The 19,495-nt window shown below is 44.8% G+C and overlaps 1 protein-coding gene across 3 annotated transcripts in view; it reads left to right on the top strand.

Moving 5' to 3' along the window:
- The window catches only part of stx1a (syntaxin 1A (brain)), a 36,855-nt gene that overhangs the window by 3,160 nt on the left and 14,200 nt on the right, over window positions 1–19,495 (top strand). For all 3 annotated transcript variants that reach the window (XM_076140695.1, XM_076140711.1, XM_076140702.1), the window contains exons 2-3: window positions 7,499–7,576; window positions 12,543–12,642. In XM_076140695.1, the coding sequence (XP_075996810.1) occupies window positions 7,499–7,576; window positions 12,543–12,642 (178 nt within the window). The remainder of the gene's footprint in view (window positions 1–7,498; window positions 7,577–12,542; window positions 12,643–19,495) is intronic.

Below are 19,495 nucleotides of genomic sequence, written 5' to 3'. Positions count from 1 at the left end.
CCCTAACCCACAACTAATGCAGAGACAGTTGAAGGACAGGTGACGTTTGTTTGGTCACATAGTCAAAGTCTTTACAGCCAGGAAGGGTTCACGGCCCGGCAACAAGCGCTGTCATAAGATGAACAGGAACCACTCCCTTAAAATCCATGGGAGAGGAAATTCAGAAAGACATTCCCTCCGCTCGACGCTCCAAAGGCCAGGAGTGCCATGCAAACCAAAGATGTGAAAGAAGCACGTTACACACCGACAGAAGAGATGAAATAATACAGAAAATCAGACACGGAATTCACGTAATCAGCTTTTGTGTCACACGCATACGAACCCATAAGCACGCGTGATTCATCAGGGTTCATTATTGCGTTAATGAAGCGTGAAATGAGTGTGACTGATGTGGCGTCACACCAGGGACTCTGTGTGTCTGAGCAGATCAGGTGACATCACATACCTGCTGCTGTCTGTTCCTTATGTTTGAGACGTGGGTGGGACGTCTCTAACCTGTCAGATCTCTTAAGAATGTGTGTGTCGTCACATTATTATCAGTAATATATCGTTGTCATGGTATTAACTGTGCGGTAAAATGGATCCAGTTCATCTTTCAGCTTCTTGTCTTGTTTTCTTCTCTGGCCGCTGCCTCAGCTAGTGGAGATCCTTATAACACTTAAGTAGTATTGTGTAATCAAACCGTCCCCGTGCGCCGCTGATGAATTCGCTGCGGGTCATCTTTGGGTTTGCCAATGAAAATTGGATTTGTAACGTGCCGCCCTGCTTTCACACGGTGTGATGATGTGCAGCAGCAGAGGCGTCGTTTAGCCTTGGATGACATGTTCATGATGTTTTCATGCTGGAGATGAAGGAGCCACGGGACCTCTCTGACCTCATTATGGCTTAAGTAGCTCCTCATCATTGCTGGTTGTGTGTCCTACATTAAAATAATAGGCATGTTCTTACACACATTTGGCTGGACAGGTTTTAGTCCTTTTATTTACAATGGGTTTTAGTATTGTTTCTATATTAGATCTAGTCTCCATGTGGCTTTACATTGTGGCGTGAGTTCTAACCCTTTATACCCTAAACAAATTGTCAAAGCCAAACCTTATTGTATTTTCCTCATCCTTAATTCTAAACAAGGAACATACCTGAATTATTGATTGATAATTGATTGATTGTGTATCTGCCCCTCTGCTGTGGAAGTGTTTGGGGATCCCAGCATCACAAATGATGTCGTCAAACATGACACAATGCAACAATGACATCGGCCTACAGAAGTATTTATGGATTCAATTTTACAGCCCTTTAAACACAATTATGCAAACGTCTTCTTCTCCTTTACATCCTGCCGTTCCTCAGCGTTCTTCTCTCCCCCCCCCCCCCAGCTACGCATCTACGCCCTAATTGTGTTAGTGTCTCAGCGGCGCTGTCATAATCCTTCATGGTCAGCGAGTTAAGGAGTAAGATGCTCTGAATATATTCACAGTGGGAGAGGGAGGAAGCCGCACCGCAGGCGAGGCGGCGAGGCGGCGAGGCGGCGGCGACATCGACATCTCTTTCCTCTGCCTGTGATGTGTCATTAAAGTTCAAATGAAGCTTTATGACATTTTCTCAGTGAGCGTTGGCCGACCACCAGCCGCCTCACACATGCCTGCAGACCGCAACCGCTCAACCGTCACTGTCGCTTTGCAGCTAATTAAACAACAACAATTTTCAAGCCTTTCTGAATATAAATGGTTTAGTTCAAGGGGACTTCCAGGTTCTGTGAAATAAAGACCGTAATTCAGACTGTCCACTGATTCCCGCTGTAGCACTGGGAAATCAGAATGGATTGGAAAGGGGGTACTTATTGTCCTTATCCAAAGGAAGTCCCTCCCATTTGAGGCCCGGGGGAGGGGGGGTCTCGAACATAAAGACTAAGACTCGAGAAACTCAAACACACACACACAGGCTGAATATCGTTCAGAAGAACCAGCAAATACTTAACACATACAAATATCTGAGCATAGACACACTCCTCCAGACTATTGGAATGTCAATGGAAAAGGTAACGGGTCCTATATGCTAGAGCCACAGGTATCCACACACACACACACACACACACACACACACACACTACTTAGAACCTTATACATCTGCTCCATGTGGTCCCTTTTTAAATGTAACACCACACGACACCAACATCTAATGCTGACAGCTCTTCTTTATTCTTCACATCTATTCTTCTTGGCCAATTACTTGTTAGAAATCCAAAGGGAGGAGAGTGTTAAGTGCTCCGTGTCCGTCAGTGGTGTATGGAATTTCCTCTGAGACGACTGGCAGCTGCAGATATCAGAACGCAGGCCTGAAATTGATCATCATTGATTTGTGCACAGATGTGATATTATCAGGTTATAAATCGTTATTTAACCTTTAACCCAACTTTGGATAAGACTGAGCGAGGCGAAGGGGGAGGAGGGGGAGGAAGAAGAGATTGAATGTGAAGATGGGGTTGTGGAGATGAAGGGTGTGGGGGAGGAGGAGGAAGGTAACTGTGTGGGCCTGTAACAGTAATGAGATTGTATAGTGAAGCAGTGTCTGTAGGCAGGAAGGACAAGAGGAGATGATTAAAGGGAGGAGGAGGAGAAAGAGGAGGAGGAGGAGGAGGACCACTGCTCGGCTCAGAGCATGCAGCTTTCTGCACATTTAAACGAAAGCAGCGTTGCATTTTTAGGCCCATTTAAAGGAGAAGTAGATCAGAGTGTGAGCAACAGGTCCTTAAAGTTCAAATCTCATATTTGCGTCTCAAACTGGACTGAATGTAAATGTGACTCCTCCCCCTTTAGCTCTGTTACACTCTGAGCCTGTGCAGTGTTTCTCAGGTTGCTAATTAGTGACTCATCACTTACTTAATGCTTCGTTTAGGTGGTTGTTGGGCCTCAGGCTTGATGGTTGGCAATTAGTTGCGGGCGGCTGCTTGACACCCAGGGACCGCCCAGTGTGTGTGGAGTCACACACACACCAACCCAGGGGCTAATCTGCAGTAAACACACACACACGTGCAGGTGAAGTGTGTCACCTTTTGAGGTGAATAACTTACCACACTAATGAGGCCTTCTGTGGTGAGGCGTTGTTTTGTTCCTCACTCTATTTACATAGGACAAGTCATCTTGACCTGGCTTGTGTGTGTGGGAAATCTTCCTTTTATCCCCTACAATCTTTCCTTTCTACACGCAACACAAATCACAGCATCTTTCCTCTGTTTCTACACCAATTTAGAAAGTTTGAGCACCTGAATGCACCAACTGCTAAAGTGGAAGCTTACAAAGAAGGCATTGTTTATCTCTAACCTTCCTGGAGTCACATCACAGCGTGTGTTTCATCTACAGGGGTGTGTGTGAGTGAAAACAAGCCCTGTGTGTGTGTGTGTGTGTGTGTGTGTGTGTGTGTGTGTGTGTGTGTGTGTGTGTGTGTGTGTGTGTGTGTGTGTGTGTGTGTGTGTGTTTGTGTTTGTGTTTGTGTGTGTCTCTGTGTGTTTCCGTGTGTATGTGTGTGTCTGTTAGATCAGCTTCACACATCCAAATTGTAAAATCTCCCGCTGATCCCTCTCGCTGTTTTCAAAATCAATGTGGTCAATTGAACAAGAAGTGGCAAATTTGTAGGCGCAGCTTGGCCTCATTTTGTTTACAATTCCGAGTCGAGATGCAATTTTTCAGATATCAGCTAAATATCATAAACATGGAATGGCGACACTTGAATAGAATCACAATCCATCTTCTATCAGGCAGCAAAGCAACAACAACCCTATCTGTTACTAAATGGATCCTTTGATGTCTTTCTGTGCGTGTGAGGCTCTCATGTGCTCGCCGTCTGATCACATCTGATGACTCCTCACACTCCTCAGAGAAGAACCACAAAAGCAGCTCCACAAACGATGCATCCAGACCACCAATCAGCGAGCGACCGCACAAACCGATTGTGTTGCCGCCTGTCTGACTGAATGACTGTCAGAGCGAACGAGTGGCTGATGCATGAGAGCGACGCGGTGTTGGGTTATCCAGACAGGATAATTACACAAGCGGGGAGCGGCGTGAGTGACGAGAGGACAAGCGAATTGATAGATTGAGCGAGGAGATGCTAAAACTTCCAATTACCAATTCCCTTCCAATCACAGAGCCGTCTCCTCGCCGACGGCCACGGAGGAAGACGGCCTGAAGAATGGAGTCTCCGTCTTTGCTGTCTGCTGTGAAATCCGGCAGGAAGAATTGTTTAGCCAAATGAACACGGTGTACTTACAACAACGACACAAGATGAATCTGCTAGATAGTGAATATTTGCTTGTCAGACAGCAGATATGGAAATGGCTGTGTTGCTCTACTACACACACACACGCACACACACACTAACTCACTGCCTGCCAGTGTAATCACACAGGAGATCACATTTATTCTGCAGTTTAATGGACTCATGAGGGATCGGGTTCATTTGCGAATGTTCTGCTGCTGCGGTGAAATGAGAACATGAATGAGGTTAACATGAGGGCCAGTGTGGGTGGTGTGTAAGGTCATGTGGTGTGTGTGTGTGTGTGAACGCGTTAAGCAATTTCAAGGTTGGCTTTATTCATATTTAAGGATTTTAAGGAGTATTTACTGTTGAATGTTTGCCAAATGTCACATTCATAACCAATAATCATCGTCATCCATTTCCAGTATGTTCACACTCAGTGAACCAATAGAGACGCTGTGTTAATAGGTTTCGCCATCACAGAGGCAAAATCATTCCATCGTCTATCCTTTACCTCCCTGAAGTCTTCTAATCGTCCAGATTTGAGGACAGAATTATGATTAATTCCCACATTATTGAGTCTTAATCAACGAGATCACTGAATGTCCGTGTTGGCCTGGTTTGTGTTTATCCTCCTCTTTGGAACAGTGGCGCCTCCTGCTGTAGAGGAGGATGCAGTGCGGAAACAGCAGGTGAGACAATTCAAAGTTGACTTTTGTTGACATTTTAGAAAAGTTTCTCCAGGTTCTTCGTCTCTTACTTCAGGCGCTACCTTCGCTCGTTTCTCACCTTGGTTGCAGAGATTTGCGTGTCTGTTTTCCTCTCTGTGGGCGTGGCTTACAGACGATGACGCGATGCATCTCTATTAACAGGATATACATGACGCTCTCAGTGATTGCGGTCCCGTTGAGCAAACGCATACTGGGTTGTCTCGTCACTCAGACTGTGACGTTCCCCTCCATGAATAAACTGATGTAGAGCTGCAACACCTAGATCTGTCCCTGTGTGGAATAGAGTCACTTATTCCAATTCCAATCTAGCTGGCATTTACAAAACATATAAACACAATTCAATCCAACTTCAACATAAAACTTAAAAGCGTCGGCTTAATAGCGAGAATGTAAGTGAACATTCACACACGTTATTTGTGTAGTAAACTATGCGTGTTGTTAGGCGGTCACTAATCTTAATTTTACACCCTGAACAGATTCCACGACGCAGAAAGTCTCACTTGTTCTTGTTTTTATGTCTTTGGATTTGTCAACAGTCGGAAGCATGAATAAGTAAACAAACGTTGAAGTATGTGTGTGTGTGTGTGTGCGTGAGTACACATACATAATGAATGTTACTTGGCTGTATTATGGTAATAAATGTGGCGGCGCTCTCAGTCTTCCTCTGTGCGGCTGACACAGACTTTATGAGTCATTTCTAATGGGACTGCAGGAGCCGGCGTGAATTGGCTGTAATACAAAGAAACAGGAAACGGCTGTGATTTAATATGGAAGTACAATAAAGTGGAGCCCACATGGATTTCCATCACAGCTTGAACAGTCGCTCGCTGCTCGTCTCTCTATGTACTGAGACAAACAAGAGTGTTGCCGATTTATTAGGTATTAAGGCCAAATACAATCAAATACAGTCCAGTAATAAATCCCCCCATCTGTGCCGGGATCGGCGTCCAGTAAGTCAGAGAGAGAAGCTGCGGCCGTGTTTGCAGGTTGGAAATTTCATGTGGTGAACACATAAACAGACTTTTGCCGCCCGGACGCTGGCTCGCCCGTGGTCTATACGTCCTCTGTACTTTGCGCTGAGCCGTATGTTCGGTCGCCGCTGCCTTTTGTGGTTTTGGAGCGACACCCTGCTGACGTGGGGGTCGCCATGAACTCTCTGATCCATCAAACAGCATCATGGGACAGCTGCCAGGGGGTTTTACACCTGAGCGGGACCCCCAGTGAGGCGTTGTGTGTGTGTTTGTGTGTGTTTCAATATCCAAGACAATCTACTGTGTGTGTGGACAGTCGAGGCCAAAGCAGAGGCAGAGTGGAAGTCCTATCCGAGCCTAATTGTGGGATACAGACCCCTCAAAGTAAACCCAGATGGTAGCCCTCCTCCTCCTCTCTCTGTAGGGGGCGGCGTCGTCCCTCTGTACAGGCACAAGTGTTGGGAGCTTCTTCTTCTGGCTCCCCGTCAGACTTGAGTTTTGTTATTCAGCTGGCTGGCGTTGACAGTGATGGCTTCCCTTCGTCTGAGCCTATTGTTCCTTCCTTCCTTCCTTCCTGCTCTGTACGCCGTCCACGCACGACCATGCTGACTCCCCATGACAAGTACACTGAATTGGATGGCTGTTTGGTTGAGCAGCGAAGACGCTTCCCACCTGAAGACGCTTCCCACCTGTCCACACTTTTGTACAGTTTAGTGGGCGAGTGTTTCATCCTGCTGCATGTATGAGATTAAGTCAAATGACACCCACGCTCACAAATTGACTACTGGCAAAAAAGTAAAGCTCTTCTATCGGCTCTTCTAAGCTGTATACAAACGAGTCACTGTTCAAGTCTGAGTGGCTTTACTGTAGAATAGATCATATGGGCGAGTTTATAGCCGCGCCGCATTTCTCGCTTCACCCACCGCTGGCTGATCAGTAGTCAGCTGGGCCGATCGCTACTTCTGGATGTCTGTCCTGCTGCTGCAAGATTTTGTGAGGAGAGGGATGAGTCACTTCAGACAGAGGAAGATAAAGAACTCACACTTCCTCTCCACAGCGTTGATAAGCAAATGGAAGTCGTAGGCTCCTAATGGGGGATTGAATTAGTGTGTGACAGAGGCTAGACGGATGAGATGAAGCCACATGAGATGCCTGCTAATGTAGTGTAATGGCAGATATGTGATTAGAATGATTCATTGTCTCCAGGCTGGAAACTTTGATTGAACTTGGAGAGTTATAAGTTTGAATGTGTTGAGAAACCAGTGTGAGTCTCTCCGCTTCAGTAAACACAGTTATGATGACGAATGCCTTTATTCACCGCCATTATTAATGTTAATTAATGCAAATAGTGAAATCGTTTGTAATTAGTAAAATTATGAATTCTGGACGGAGTACAAATTACAAACCAGAATTAATCACTGCTTTAACTCTGTGTGTGTGTGTGTGTGTGTGTGTGTGTGTGTGTGTGTGTGTGTGTGTGTGTGTGTGTGTGTGTGTGTGTGTGTGTGTGTGTGTGTGTGGGTGTGTGTGTGTTTGTCTGTCCAGGGGAAGGAGACGGCAGAGGAGGAGGATGATGTCGCCGTGCGAATGGAGAAAGGATTTATGGACGAATTCTTTGAACAGGTGAGTTCCATCCTTCCATCCTTCCATCCATCCATCCATCTGCTCTATCACCACGTTTCCAGGGTCACAGGGACCTGTTGTCTGAGGTCACGGTGCTGTGGGCGGGTCACAGCCTGGACAGGTCAGTGTTCCATCGCAGTGTGACAGGAGCAAATTAACTCAGCAGCCGCAGCTGTTTTTAGATGCAAATGAGTCATGCAGCGCTGCTCTGTGATTAGAGAGAGAGAGAGAGAGAGAGAGAGAGAGAGAGAGAGAGAGAGAGAGAGAGAGAGAGAGAGAGAGAGAGAGAGAGAGAGAGAGAGAGAGAGAGAGAGAGAGAGAGAGAGAGAGAGAGAGAGAGAGAGAGAGAGAGAGAGAGAGAGAGAGAGAGAGAGAGAGAGAGAGAGAGAGAGAGAGAGAGAGAGAGAGAGACCCTTAGTATCATAGATAGATGGACACACAGCTGGACGGTGTCAGTTTGACCTAAAATCTCTCAGGAGGACACATGTCACGTCACTGAAATTACATCACCGTCATTACATCATCAGTAAATATGGAAGTAGAAGTTTGGTGTCCCTCTGATGTCTGTTTCCATCGGATCTGTCACCACACTCAGGGTCTCAAAGGTTATTTGTTATTTCATGAGTGAGGACAGGAAGCTCACAGGACCGCCCACCTACTCTGATGGACAGGACCCACATAACCTGGTGTACCTGCTGGCTTCATGGTTGACTGTGACTTCATGATGACTCGCCATCAGTAGCCACAGTTTAAACTTCTGTCCCTCTAACCATCCAGAATCTAATCCTGTCGTTGTTTCAGAGCTCTGTAATCAATCTGATGCCGTTTGTGCTTTCCCGGTCCAGCTCGGTTGATTTCAGCTCTGCTCTTCCCGTCGCTCCCCCTGGTGCATGATGGGTAGGCGCTGAGCCTCTGTAAACCTGCGTCAGCTCTGTGCGCGCTCACATTGGGGAGTGTGTTTACTTGTTTGCGCCGTTTACATGTGGCAGGAACACAAAGTGAGCAACGCCACGGCTCTCAGAGGGGGGGGGGCCCATTTCAGTGTAGCGCCAGTTGACATGTGGTCCCCTGAGAGAGGAGGACCTGCTGTGAGTCATCAGTCATGTGGAGGCAGGCTGACGTCTCTCTGTGAGTGAGGTGGCCTCTGTAATGCCTTTTTAATGGGCCGGCAGCCTGCATCTCCCACTGTAAACACTTGGACTCATTCAGCATAATCTACATCCTCTAGGATTAGCAAGCTACAAGTAGTGAAGCTACTAACTGAAGTACTTTACTCAGATGATGTCACACGAGGGACATCAGATATTATTGTGATATGATTGACCAGCTTGAACCTTTTTTTCCCGCTTTTCTCATTCCGTTTCCATCTCCATCCCTTCACTACCACAATCTTTTGTTAATAATAATATCAATTACAAATCGATCAGTATTTCAGTGCACTACCAGTATATTGTTACACCTGATCAACATATTATCATTACAGATATGAAATCAATAAGACTGTAATCTGATCTGGTTCACTGGATGACCTTATATTGTCACTACAGTGCACTGATCCGCGGGTTAATGTGTAGATCTGAAATACACACACACACACACACACGTTACCGCACACACACAAGTTCTTCAACAGTGTGAGCAGGTAAATGACAATGTTCCTGCACACAAGACTTTGCGTAAAAAACATTTTCCATTTTAACCCGATGAGGCTCCACGCCGTCAAGCTCGTTCAGTTTCTGTCTGTAGTGCAAAATTCTCGAAAGTTCATCTACACGCCATCTACACGCCATCTACACGCCAGAGAATGAAAAATCCCAAGAAAGTTAGATAAATGCACTCAGTGATCCGTTACGTTATTTGCTACAAACATGCCACTGAAAGCCATCTATTTCACACCCAGTAGGTCCCGGAGAGGAAATCTATCTTTAAAATGCCTCTCCGGACGTTTTTTCATTTATATATGTCGAGGTTTTGCAGGGAGCTTCTCCACGTTTCCTCATTTCCTCTCCTCTCCTCTCCTCTCCTCTCCTCTCCTCTCCTCTCGTGGTCAGTCTAAGCACGGGCCTGACGCTCGGAGAGGGAAAACATGTATAAGTTAAACCAGAGAAGCGGTATAGTGATACTGAGTGACCGACGAGGTGAAGATGTGCAGAAATGAAGGGATTAGAGGAGGAGGAAGAGGAAGAAGAGGAGTATCGAGCTCTCACCCTGACAGGCTGCTCTAATGAAGCTTTCAGGGGAGAAGCAGGCAGACCACAGCAGCCTCTGTGTTTTACTCACACTACAAACCCCACACTGAGAGTGAGGACGTATCAATTGAACACACACGCACACACACATGCACACCGGTGTCTGTGTGTCGCTGTGTGAGAGTCAGTGTGAGGTTCTGTGCTGTAATGTAATAAAGCAGCATGTGTGTGGATCAGGGAGTGTATTAAGTGCCATTAAGTCAAATACAAATATCCTACATTGATATGTTTGTTCATCTTTACATCATACTGAACCTCAAACAATCAGTCAACACACTGGAGTACAATGATCATGTTTAATTAAGTTAATTTTAATCTTGGGGATAATGACCGGAGCCGTTTAAAGGAGGAGTTTCAAAATCAAGTGAATGAAACTATGGTTTCTTTCAGCTATGTAGTGAAGTAATAGTAACTGGTTGCAAAGATATTTATACAAATTAGCCTAAAACATATTTACTAAGCACTGTAGTGATGTATTTTTACTCAAAGTACTCAATGTGTTACCACTTTCATTCGTGCAAATCAGTCACAAGCTGCTTTTACAGGAACAGGATCAACTCAAACCAACATTGAAGAGATAACTCTGCCTGTAAACTACTGTAGAAGAAGAAAGGGGAGGAGCATCTTTTCCTGCATATACTGTATGTGTCAAGCACGTGACTCAAGTCCTCCACCCTGAGGCCTTCACCTGATGATGCAAACATGAAGTCAGCGGCAGCAAGACGGCGTCACTGTGGCCTCCGGGTCTCTAATAATGATCTTTGTAATGACGTGAGAGCAGGAAAACTGAAACGGGACTGAAAATAGACATGAAACTGTGGGAAATATTGTTTTTAGCTGCTGTAAGAATCAGAGTAACACACACACACACACACACACATCCATTCCCTCAATGTGCTGACTGTCATCATATTGTGATTATGTCACACAACAATGTATTTGAGAGAAAAATCCAGAATCCATCAATGTCATGCCTGTACACAGCTTACAAGAAGAAGACACATAACCATAGTATTGTATATAATTGGAACATTCCTGAGGTAAATTCCACCCAGGAGTTGTAAATGTCACCCTGGCTCGTCTTCCCGGCCCCGCTCGCTCGCTCTCTATCTCTATCTATCTTTAATAGGACATGAGTTGCTCCCTGCAGCTGGAACGTTGGCAGTCAGAGAGATACAATGGAGCAGATAACAAGAATCGATGTTGGGCAAATCTACTCATGATTCAAAGTTGTTAAACTGTTTTACTTTCAAAGCAAATATGATATAAAACTGTGGAAAACCACATTTATATGAATCTGAGGGCAGGTGTTCCAGGCATGTGGGAGGAGAGCACATTGGGATTAGAGATCCCATCTGGCCCGGGACCGTCACACCAGCAGGAGGAACATCTGGGCTACTTTGGAGGGAAGGATGAAAGTTTCTCACTGTTTCTGAGTGTCTGTGCAGTTTCTAGCCGCGTCAGAGTTAGTTTTTCGTCTCACATTAATAAAATTAGCCTGAGAGCAGAGACGCAGCGCTGCTCACTGAACCACGACAGCTTCAAATGCTTTGTCCTGCCGCTCCTCCCCCCTCTGTTCCTTCCATCCTATCAAACTGTCTCTCTCTATCACTTCTCTCCCCCACCTGTCTGCTGGCCCTCGCACGTCTCCACACACACACACACACCTGCACGCGCTCACATTCATTTAGCCCGTGTGCGTTTCTTCCCCTCTCCTCCCCGGCGGCAGGGTGTGGTGCATTCACACTGGTCTCTCCAAGCCAATTACGTAGTTATTAAAAAAACTGATTTAATCAGCTGCTCATTAAGGCGATAATGGAGTAATAATAACCCTGGCTGAGAGGAGGGAAGAAGAGATGGGGGAGCTCAGGCATGTGAAGTTTGGAGGAGTGATTGGAACGTGAGAGAGAACAGGAAGACATAGAAACCACACAGTGAAGCAGAGACACAGAGTGGACTGACAGTGTCGGCTTTGGTTCCACTGTCCTTTAGTAGTTTCACATACACAGTTTTGAGTTTTTGGCCACTAGTTGAGCTGTAGAGCAATGTTTTGAGGAGCTGGGGCCCTTAACCTTTAACCCCAGTACATGGACTGATTAGTCAAATTCATTTAAATTGATACAGTGTGAAATGATGTCATTCTTTGCTCAAGTAGCCAGCTAATATGTGTGATTAACAGCTGGTCGACATCGGTGATCCCTTCTGTGATGAAGACGTCAATTAAATGAAGTATATTTGTAAAATATTTGATCTGCGTTCTGTTTTGAGGATTCACATTTGATTCAATCGGTGGATTTGAAACTGGATTCAGATTTGATCAAAATACCACTGAAGTAAAACCCTGCAGCGGAGCAGCTGTGCAGAGAGGAGACAGCCATGATGAGGTTAAATGACAGAGTGAGATTGATATAGACACTGACAGATGTGACCTGCTGTCGGTCCGGCTGCTAACAAGACAGCCGCAGCAGGAGGATGAGCTGGGATGTGATTGGTCAGAATGTCAGACATTGATCTTGGTGGCAGATGAAGATGTGTGTTGTGAATGTTTGTGATAGATATTCATGTGATTTGTTGTCGGTTGGCACTCGGCCTGCGTCTGTCAACCTAAACAAAGCCTGGCACAACACCAGAGGCCCACGTTTACTGTGTACACACACTCTGTCCTCTCCTGCCTCCGTCTCTCTCTGTCACAGCGTCTTTCTGTCTCTCCCCTACAGGTGGAGGAGATCCGGGGCTTTATCGAGTCTCTGGCAGAGAAAGTAGAGGAGGTGAAGAGGAAGCACAGCGCCATCCTGGCCTCGCCTAACCCGGACGAGAGTGAGTCTGATCATCTTTTATGTCTCCACTTTGTTTCTGACATTATAAAGATCGTTAACAACCGGGTCGGATAGGCCAGATCCATCATGCTGCACGGTAGTGGGCGTAATCATATCTTTGTTTGTCATCAGGCCTGGCAGGTTGTTTGGGGTCAGGACCGGGTTTGTTTTAGAGTTGATGTAGATTTCTTATCCTAATGTTTGAGCCGGCTGGCTTTGAATCACAACTGGGAGTCAAAAGCACTTCTAACACCATATTGCGTCTTCCACCATTCAGATGTTTTAACAGATGAATTTAGTGTACAAAAATAAGCTCATAGTCTTTGTAGCAGGCTAAATAAAGTCATCGTCAGGAGTTTTGATTTTCCAAACCTCCTTTTAAATTTGAGCACAAAGAGGTCAAACAGGAAGTGACTCTGTTTCTGCAACACGTTTAAGTTTCAACACACAAAACTTCATACATGACACTGGCTGATCCTCCTGGTCAGGTAAACAGGAAGTGAGGTCACATCTCACCAACTGTGTGTCGCATCGACACAGATTGAAACGTCTTTTGTCTGCCGTGTGGGAGCTGAAAGAAGTCTGGTGCTTGAAACACGCAAAGGAAGCCGGCAGCAGATACATCACTCAGCAACATTTACCAGGTGAAGCTGCCAAACAGGAAGTGAGGCCAGTGTGGCATCTCTCTGAGTGCCTCTCCAGAGTGTTATTGTCCCGTCGCATTTACATCTGCTGCTTCCAAAATAACAGAAATTCCACATGAGTGATCCATTAATCATCATTGATCGATTCAAGCAGAAGAGGTTTTGTCGTCAAAGATAAAAGGGTCCCTGTTACACACACTGTAGGTGTGTGTCAAACTGATAAGATGAATCTTTTATATCACAATGACTTAGTAATGAGTCAGAGAAAGCTTTTAAGGGGCAGTAGTAGAAGAATAAATTCAGAAGTCGCTGTTTACACCAACTGACCTTCAATACCAGCCAGAGGTCTGAAATATGACTCCACGCCATAAAGAAGGGATTTAGGAAATGAGGGCAATTTGTCAAAAAAGCAACAAGCTTCGATAGTCGGAGAACGTTGAAGACGTTCAATGCATCACAGTCATTTATGTCCTTTTCAGTGTTTTGACTCACAATGAGTTCTGCCATTTTTATGGACAAAGTAAAAACGTTGTCTCTCTCTCTCTCTCTCTCTCTCTCTCTCTCTCTTTCTCTCTCGTATTCTCCTATTTGTCACACCATTGATCGCGGTGAGGAGGATGTTACTCGATGTTACCCCCCCCCTTCCACACACACACACACACCCCAACCCAACTGAAAAAGCATTGATCGGCTTTGCAGCAGCAGGCGTCAGATGAACCCTGTAACAAGCCGGGCTGTGCCGATGACACACAGAGAGGAAAGGGACAAGGTGCTGTGTTTTAGATAAGAACTCCTCCATCAGCTGTCCCCCTGTGTGACTCCAATCAATGCAGCCTGTGTGTGTGTGTGAGATTGTGTGTGCCTAATAAGTGCACATCAGTCAGCGGCTGATGTAAATGTCAGAGTCGCTCATTATACGGAGGTCAGTGTGATCTGTTGCATTGTGGCCGCTGGCGGTGACTCTTTTCCTTTGATTTGTTGCTTTCCAACATGATTTCCTGTTTGATCCCTTTGAAATGAGTCGACCTGACCTCTTGGATCTCTCTCCCACTGTCACGTCTGGGTGCCTTCTCACATCAGTCGGCAGTATCTACATGCAGGGGCGTCGCAAGGATGTGAATTTCATGAAAATGATTACGATTAGATTTTCACAAATCGCTCCAAGACTCGTCCCTCCGTCTGGATCCATTTTCATCTCCTCCTCCCCCTCCTCCTCCTCCTCCTCTGTGTCTTTTCTGCTTCCATGGCATTCCGCTTTTCTGGCAGCGTGAGTGATTTCTCATCTCAGGCCTTCTGTCTTCAAAGACTGTTGTTTTCTCTTTCTCACACACAGATCTGTCATGGATGTTACCAAGTGTGTGTGTGTGTGTGTGTGTGTGTGTGTGTGTGTGTGTGTGTGGTATAAAAAAATTGCAGCATCTTTTATTTTCCCTTCCAGTTCAGTCAGTAAACATTTCTGCAGCAGGTCTGTCAGATAATCGCTGTATCATTGTTATGCAGTAAACCCTTTGTTTCGGTCACGGCTTACCAGCTTCATAAGAACCCTGCATGTCCCCATCCACCACCCACCTGTCCGGCTCCACCACGCCGTCCTCCCCCTCGTTTTCTGTCCTCCCCTTCTCTCCCTCTCTTTTGTGTTCGCTGACGGAGACGTTTCCTGGTGATTTCCACTGGGTTACTTCACACCCACACACACACCCAGCCTGTATTAACACACGTGCACACACACACACACGCACACACACACACGCACACACACACACACACACACACACACACACACACACACACACACACACACACACACACACACACACAGCCTCTGAGTAATATTACCTTCCCCTCTGCTTTAAGTGTATCACAATTTACCCATCTCCAAACCAGCCATTGTAAATTTCCACAAGGGAATTGCAGTGTGTGTGTGTGTGTGTGTGTGTGTGTGTGGTCATGTTTTTGCCTGGCTTTGTGTTGTATGTCAGTGTGGACAGTAGTATGTTTGGTATTGATGATAGATTAGTTAATAGCCTCGGGTCATCATGGAGGTATTGGTATATTATTATTTTATATCTTTAATATAGAAACACGACTCAAGTTAATATCTTCCTCATCAGATTCACATTGACACTCAGTCACACAGTGAATGTGTCGCGTTCAAGTTAATTTGAAAGACTCTGTATTGACACGCCTCTCATTATTTTGATGTATGAGCTGTTGGTTGATGTCATAGCCAAAGGTCAGTGATAGTTACATCTCCTCCGCTGACATCGTTGGCCTTTACGCTTTAGCTTTTCCTCTGGGAGTTGCGTGGAAGTCATGGAGAAGGCTGGAGTAGAGCCACGACCTCATCGCACTTTGACTCCACTGACTTCTGACTTTTGAGTGGGAGAGACTCGATACGAAAGACAAAAGATAATACAATTACAGAAATGTTATGCATTTATTCCATATTGATGTTTCATCTATTTGTGGAGTTTATTTGGAACGCAGTTAATACAAATTATACAATCATTAATAACAAGTAACTAAAATTATATATTGTCTTACTATTTTCCTTATTCTCATCCTCTAAATTAGACCCCACACATTTCACATTTTCCCTCTATTCATTTTTAATTGGGAGCAGCATTGTGAAGCGACACATGTGGGCTCCACTGCCTTCCTCCTGAGTGTGCCTAGGAAAAGGCTTATTGTCACAATTAAAACTGAAAAAATGATTCATATGTCATCACAAAAATGGGAAAAACAACAAAATGCTAATGCTCTCCTTCACATTTTATTCCACTTCTCAAGATGCCAATTACAGACACAAAGTTTGAAGTTTTGTTGTTGTGAAACGTGGTCAGACATTTTGTTTAATTAGATGTGGAGATGGAACCTTTCTTCACTGTTTCGTTTTCCCTGGCTGCTTTAAACTGGAGATGCTGGTTTTAATTGCAGCCTGTGAGTGTTTCTATTTCTAGTATCAGTTTTTTTGGCTGAGTGCTCTGGCTTCCACCCTCTGTGCCATTTGCCAAAACTCGCCCACCCACAACTAAAACCCTCGTAGGTTCCCCTTTTATCGCCAGTCCCTTCTCCCTCTGCCACAGTGGAACAGTCATTTCCTCAGATCTCCTAACAATACAAATCTGCCGCCCTGCTTTGTGAATTAACCCCGCGGAGTCATACTGCGGACTGATGATGTCCCTCTTAAAGTGAAGTGAATCTGCTTGTACTCAAGGTTAATGAGTATGCGACCTTCTGTCATGCACACACACACGCGTGCATACAGTAGTGGGCAAGGCCAGTCAACTCGCTCACATAGGCTCCCATTAATCATTTTTCCCTTCTGCAGAGTGTCGGCGCCCTGATCTTGATTGAAATGTCAAGTGTTAGGAGTCAGTTGGAGCTTTCACAGCCACCATGTCTCTGCTCTGCTCATGCTGGTTGGAGCACAATGCAGGAGAGGAAGATGCTGAAAGGGTAGAGTTACAACCGACTAACAGACAGGTTTGTTCCGCAGCTTTGAGGTTTACGCGAGGCCTTGGTGGTCCTTTGATGTGTTAATCAGATTTTCCCTGAAGATCGATTTGTGTTCAGTCTTTATTTTGTGACTTTGTCGTTACTTATTACTGTTAGTGATTTTTGTCGGATGAGCTCACTCTGAAAACATCAAACACCTGGACTCTAGACGATCAATAAGCAGGACGAGAGAGAGAGAGAGAGAGGGGGAGAGAGAGAGTGATAGGGCCTGTGTTTGCATTTTCAGTTTTGTGCGAAAGAGAATTTAAGTGAAAGTAGGCCAAACTTTATTATATAGCACTTTTCAAAACACAGAGTTACAAAGTACTTTACCTCAACAGTGTCACAAGTCCTCAGAGCTCAAACATGAATGGTAATGTTTTCCATCCTCTGATGTCAAAGTAAACATGGAGGAGCTTTCCACTGTCTAGCAGCTCTCTGTGAAATATATAGATATATAATTGTTTATTCCAACTGAATGGGCGACCGTGTATGTACAGTACAGTGTACATAAAAGTCACTTCACAAACTTTCTCTGTAACCATAACAACCCCTGGTAACATGTTCCAAGAGGTAAGTTGGTCCAGCATCTCAGAAATAATGTGTGTGTGTGTGTGTGTGTGATGTGAGTTTGGTTACCACAAGGCAGGAATCTCAATTTAACAGCTGAGGTCAACCTGCTGGAGCAAGTGTCTGTTTAGCATCATTATTGGTAGTTTGAATAGAGGAAGAGTGCAGGCGCTGATGAATACGTAGAGGGAGAAGTGAGAGTGAAGCAAATTAGAGGGCAAAACTGAGGAGTCAATAGAGCCGTGGCTTCACACTCCATCCCTCACCCAGACGCTCTCCAATGGAATCTTCAGGTCACGCTTGTTGCCATCATTAAGGCTGTGTTGCTATGACGATGTGTGCAGTTGGTCCTCTCGCCAGCTTCAGATTGTTTCATAGTGGCAGGGTTGAAGGAGGGTGAGAGAGAAAGCGAGAGAGAGAGAGAGAGGAGCTAGGAGGCAGGAGGAGGAGATGTATGAAATGTGACAGGTGGATAGATTCTCTCTGAGATTTATTCTGGTTTTATAAATGTATTTATTCTTCTGTTCAAGATTATTTTCTGGCATTTGAGGAGAAAGAGACTGGGACGGAAAGCAACAAAGTGTGTTTGCTGTATCACCTCTGCCTTCACACCAAACATCATGAATGTGACCTCACCAAAATGTTCCTTTGTTTACTAAGAATCCAGCTTCATAAATACAAATACATCAGAGTGACACTGAATCATAGGAATATCATTGCTGATTACAGAGCTGCACAGGGATGCGGATGACATTTAAAGCCAGTGTGTGTGTTCAGTGTGGACAACAAATGTGTCTGACATTTGTGGAGGAAACATTATCAGAGGCTGTATCGCTCCAAGCTAGCTCCACCTTATGAACTGGTGAGGGCCGAATTAAGAGGATTGTGGTGTTCCCTCTCTGAATCTGCATGAAGTGTTCACCAATAACATTTAACTGTACAAGGAAAATATACAAAAACTAAAGTGAATATAACATTTTGAGTTGAGATAACATGTGCTAATACCACAAAGTAAGCAGTTTAAAAACTGTAAAAGCACAATAAAAAATTGAAACTCTACATTCAAAGTAAACTAATTAAACAATAATAAATGAATAAAACAAGAACTGCCTAAAATCATGCAAAGTGATGTCAGGTATACACCAAGAATAAAAAATAAATCTGTCATTACGAAAAGGCTTATTTTGATGAATGTTAATTATATTACGATTACTTTAAAATTTACTTTACACTTGAAAATGATTTGATTTATTGCATTGATCGCAGTGTAATCTAAATTTAGATTTACAGTTTTCTGTGCCGGTGAATGCTGCTGAGCAAAGCTTCAGCTGAGAGGGAATTTAACTTTGGAACACACATTTGTGTTTCAGGCTGAAAACTACCAGGTTTCACCGTCACTTTCCACTCTGTGCCCTGATAGAACAGCTCTCCCTGTGCCATTGCATGTAGTGTGTGTGCGAGTGTGTGTGTGTGAGATGTCAGAGGGGGATGACACAGAGCCAATAGCTTTTTATCTCCACTCCAACAGGTCAATTGCTGCCATTCGAATCTCTTATAGTCATTTATCGTTTTCTCCATCTTACTCGTATCCCTCTTCCTCTCTCTTCCTTTAGCTCTCCCTCTCCCTCTTCCTCTCTCCCCTCAGATGTTACAAAAAAGCTTTTACGCTTTCTCCAGGTGGATTCTGTGGTGAGTCAGTGAGTTGGAAAACTGTAATCGACACAGACTCTGTGAGTCAGGGCATAAGTGAATGAATGTTTGTCTTCTTTTCAAATTTGATGTGCAGTAACACTGTAACCTGCTGGTTGATATGATGTCATATGTTATGTCATTGATAATGTGTTCATTCTTAACACTTAGATAAATGAGTCGTATGAGTTGTAATCAGCAGTTGATCACAGCTCGGTTAATTCCTCCAACCGGCTTGTATGATAATGTAACACCGAAGCACTTTGAGAGGTGATGGCAAGCCTGTTACACACAGATCATCAAAGCAGTTTAAGCTCCTAATCTGATGAACAGGCATATTTCCTTATCGGTGCGCTGCAGTTTGAGTAAACGGAGCTCAGCTGGACGCGGCTTTGAACAGCTGTGCAGGCAGTATTCAATGAAGAAGAAATATGATCATTTATGTCTGTCATC

This window comes from Genypterus blacodes, unplaced genomic scaffold, assembly GCF_046128005.1.
Source record: "Genypterus blacodes isolate CSIRO-AG114 ecotype Tasmania unplaced genomic scaffold, CSIRO-AGI_Gbla_v1 ptg000003l_1, whole genome shotgun sequence".
In the NCBI taxonomy this organism is placed as follows: Eukaryota; Metazoa; Chordata; class Actinopteri; order Ophidiiformes; family Ophidiidae; genus Genypterus; species Genypterus blacodes.
This window is presented reverse-complemented; position numbering and strand designations above follow the sequence as displayed.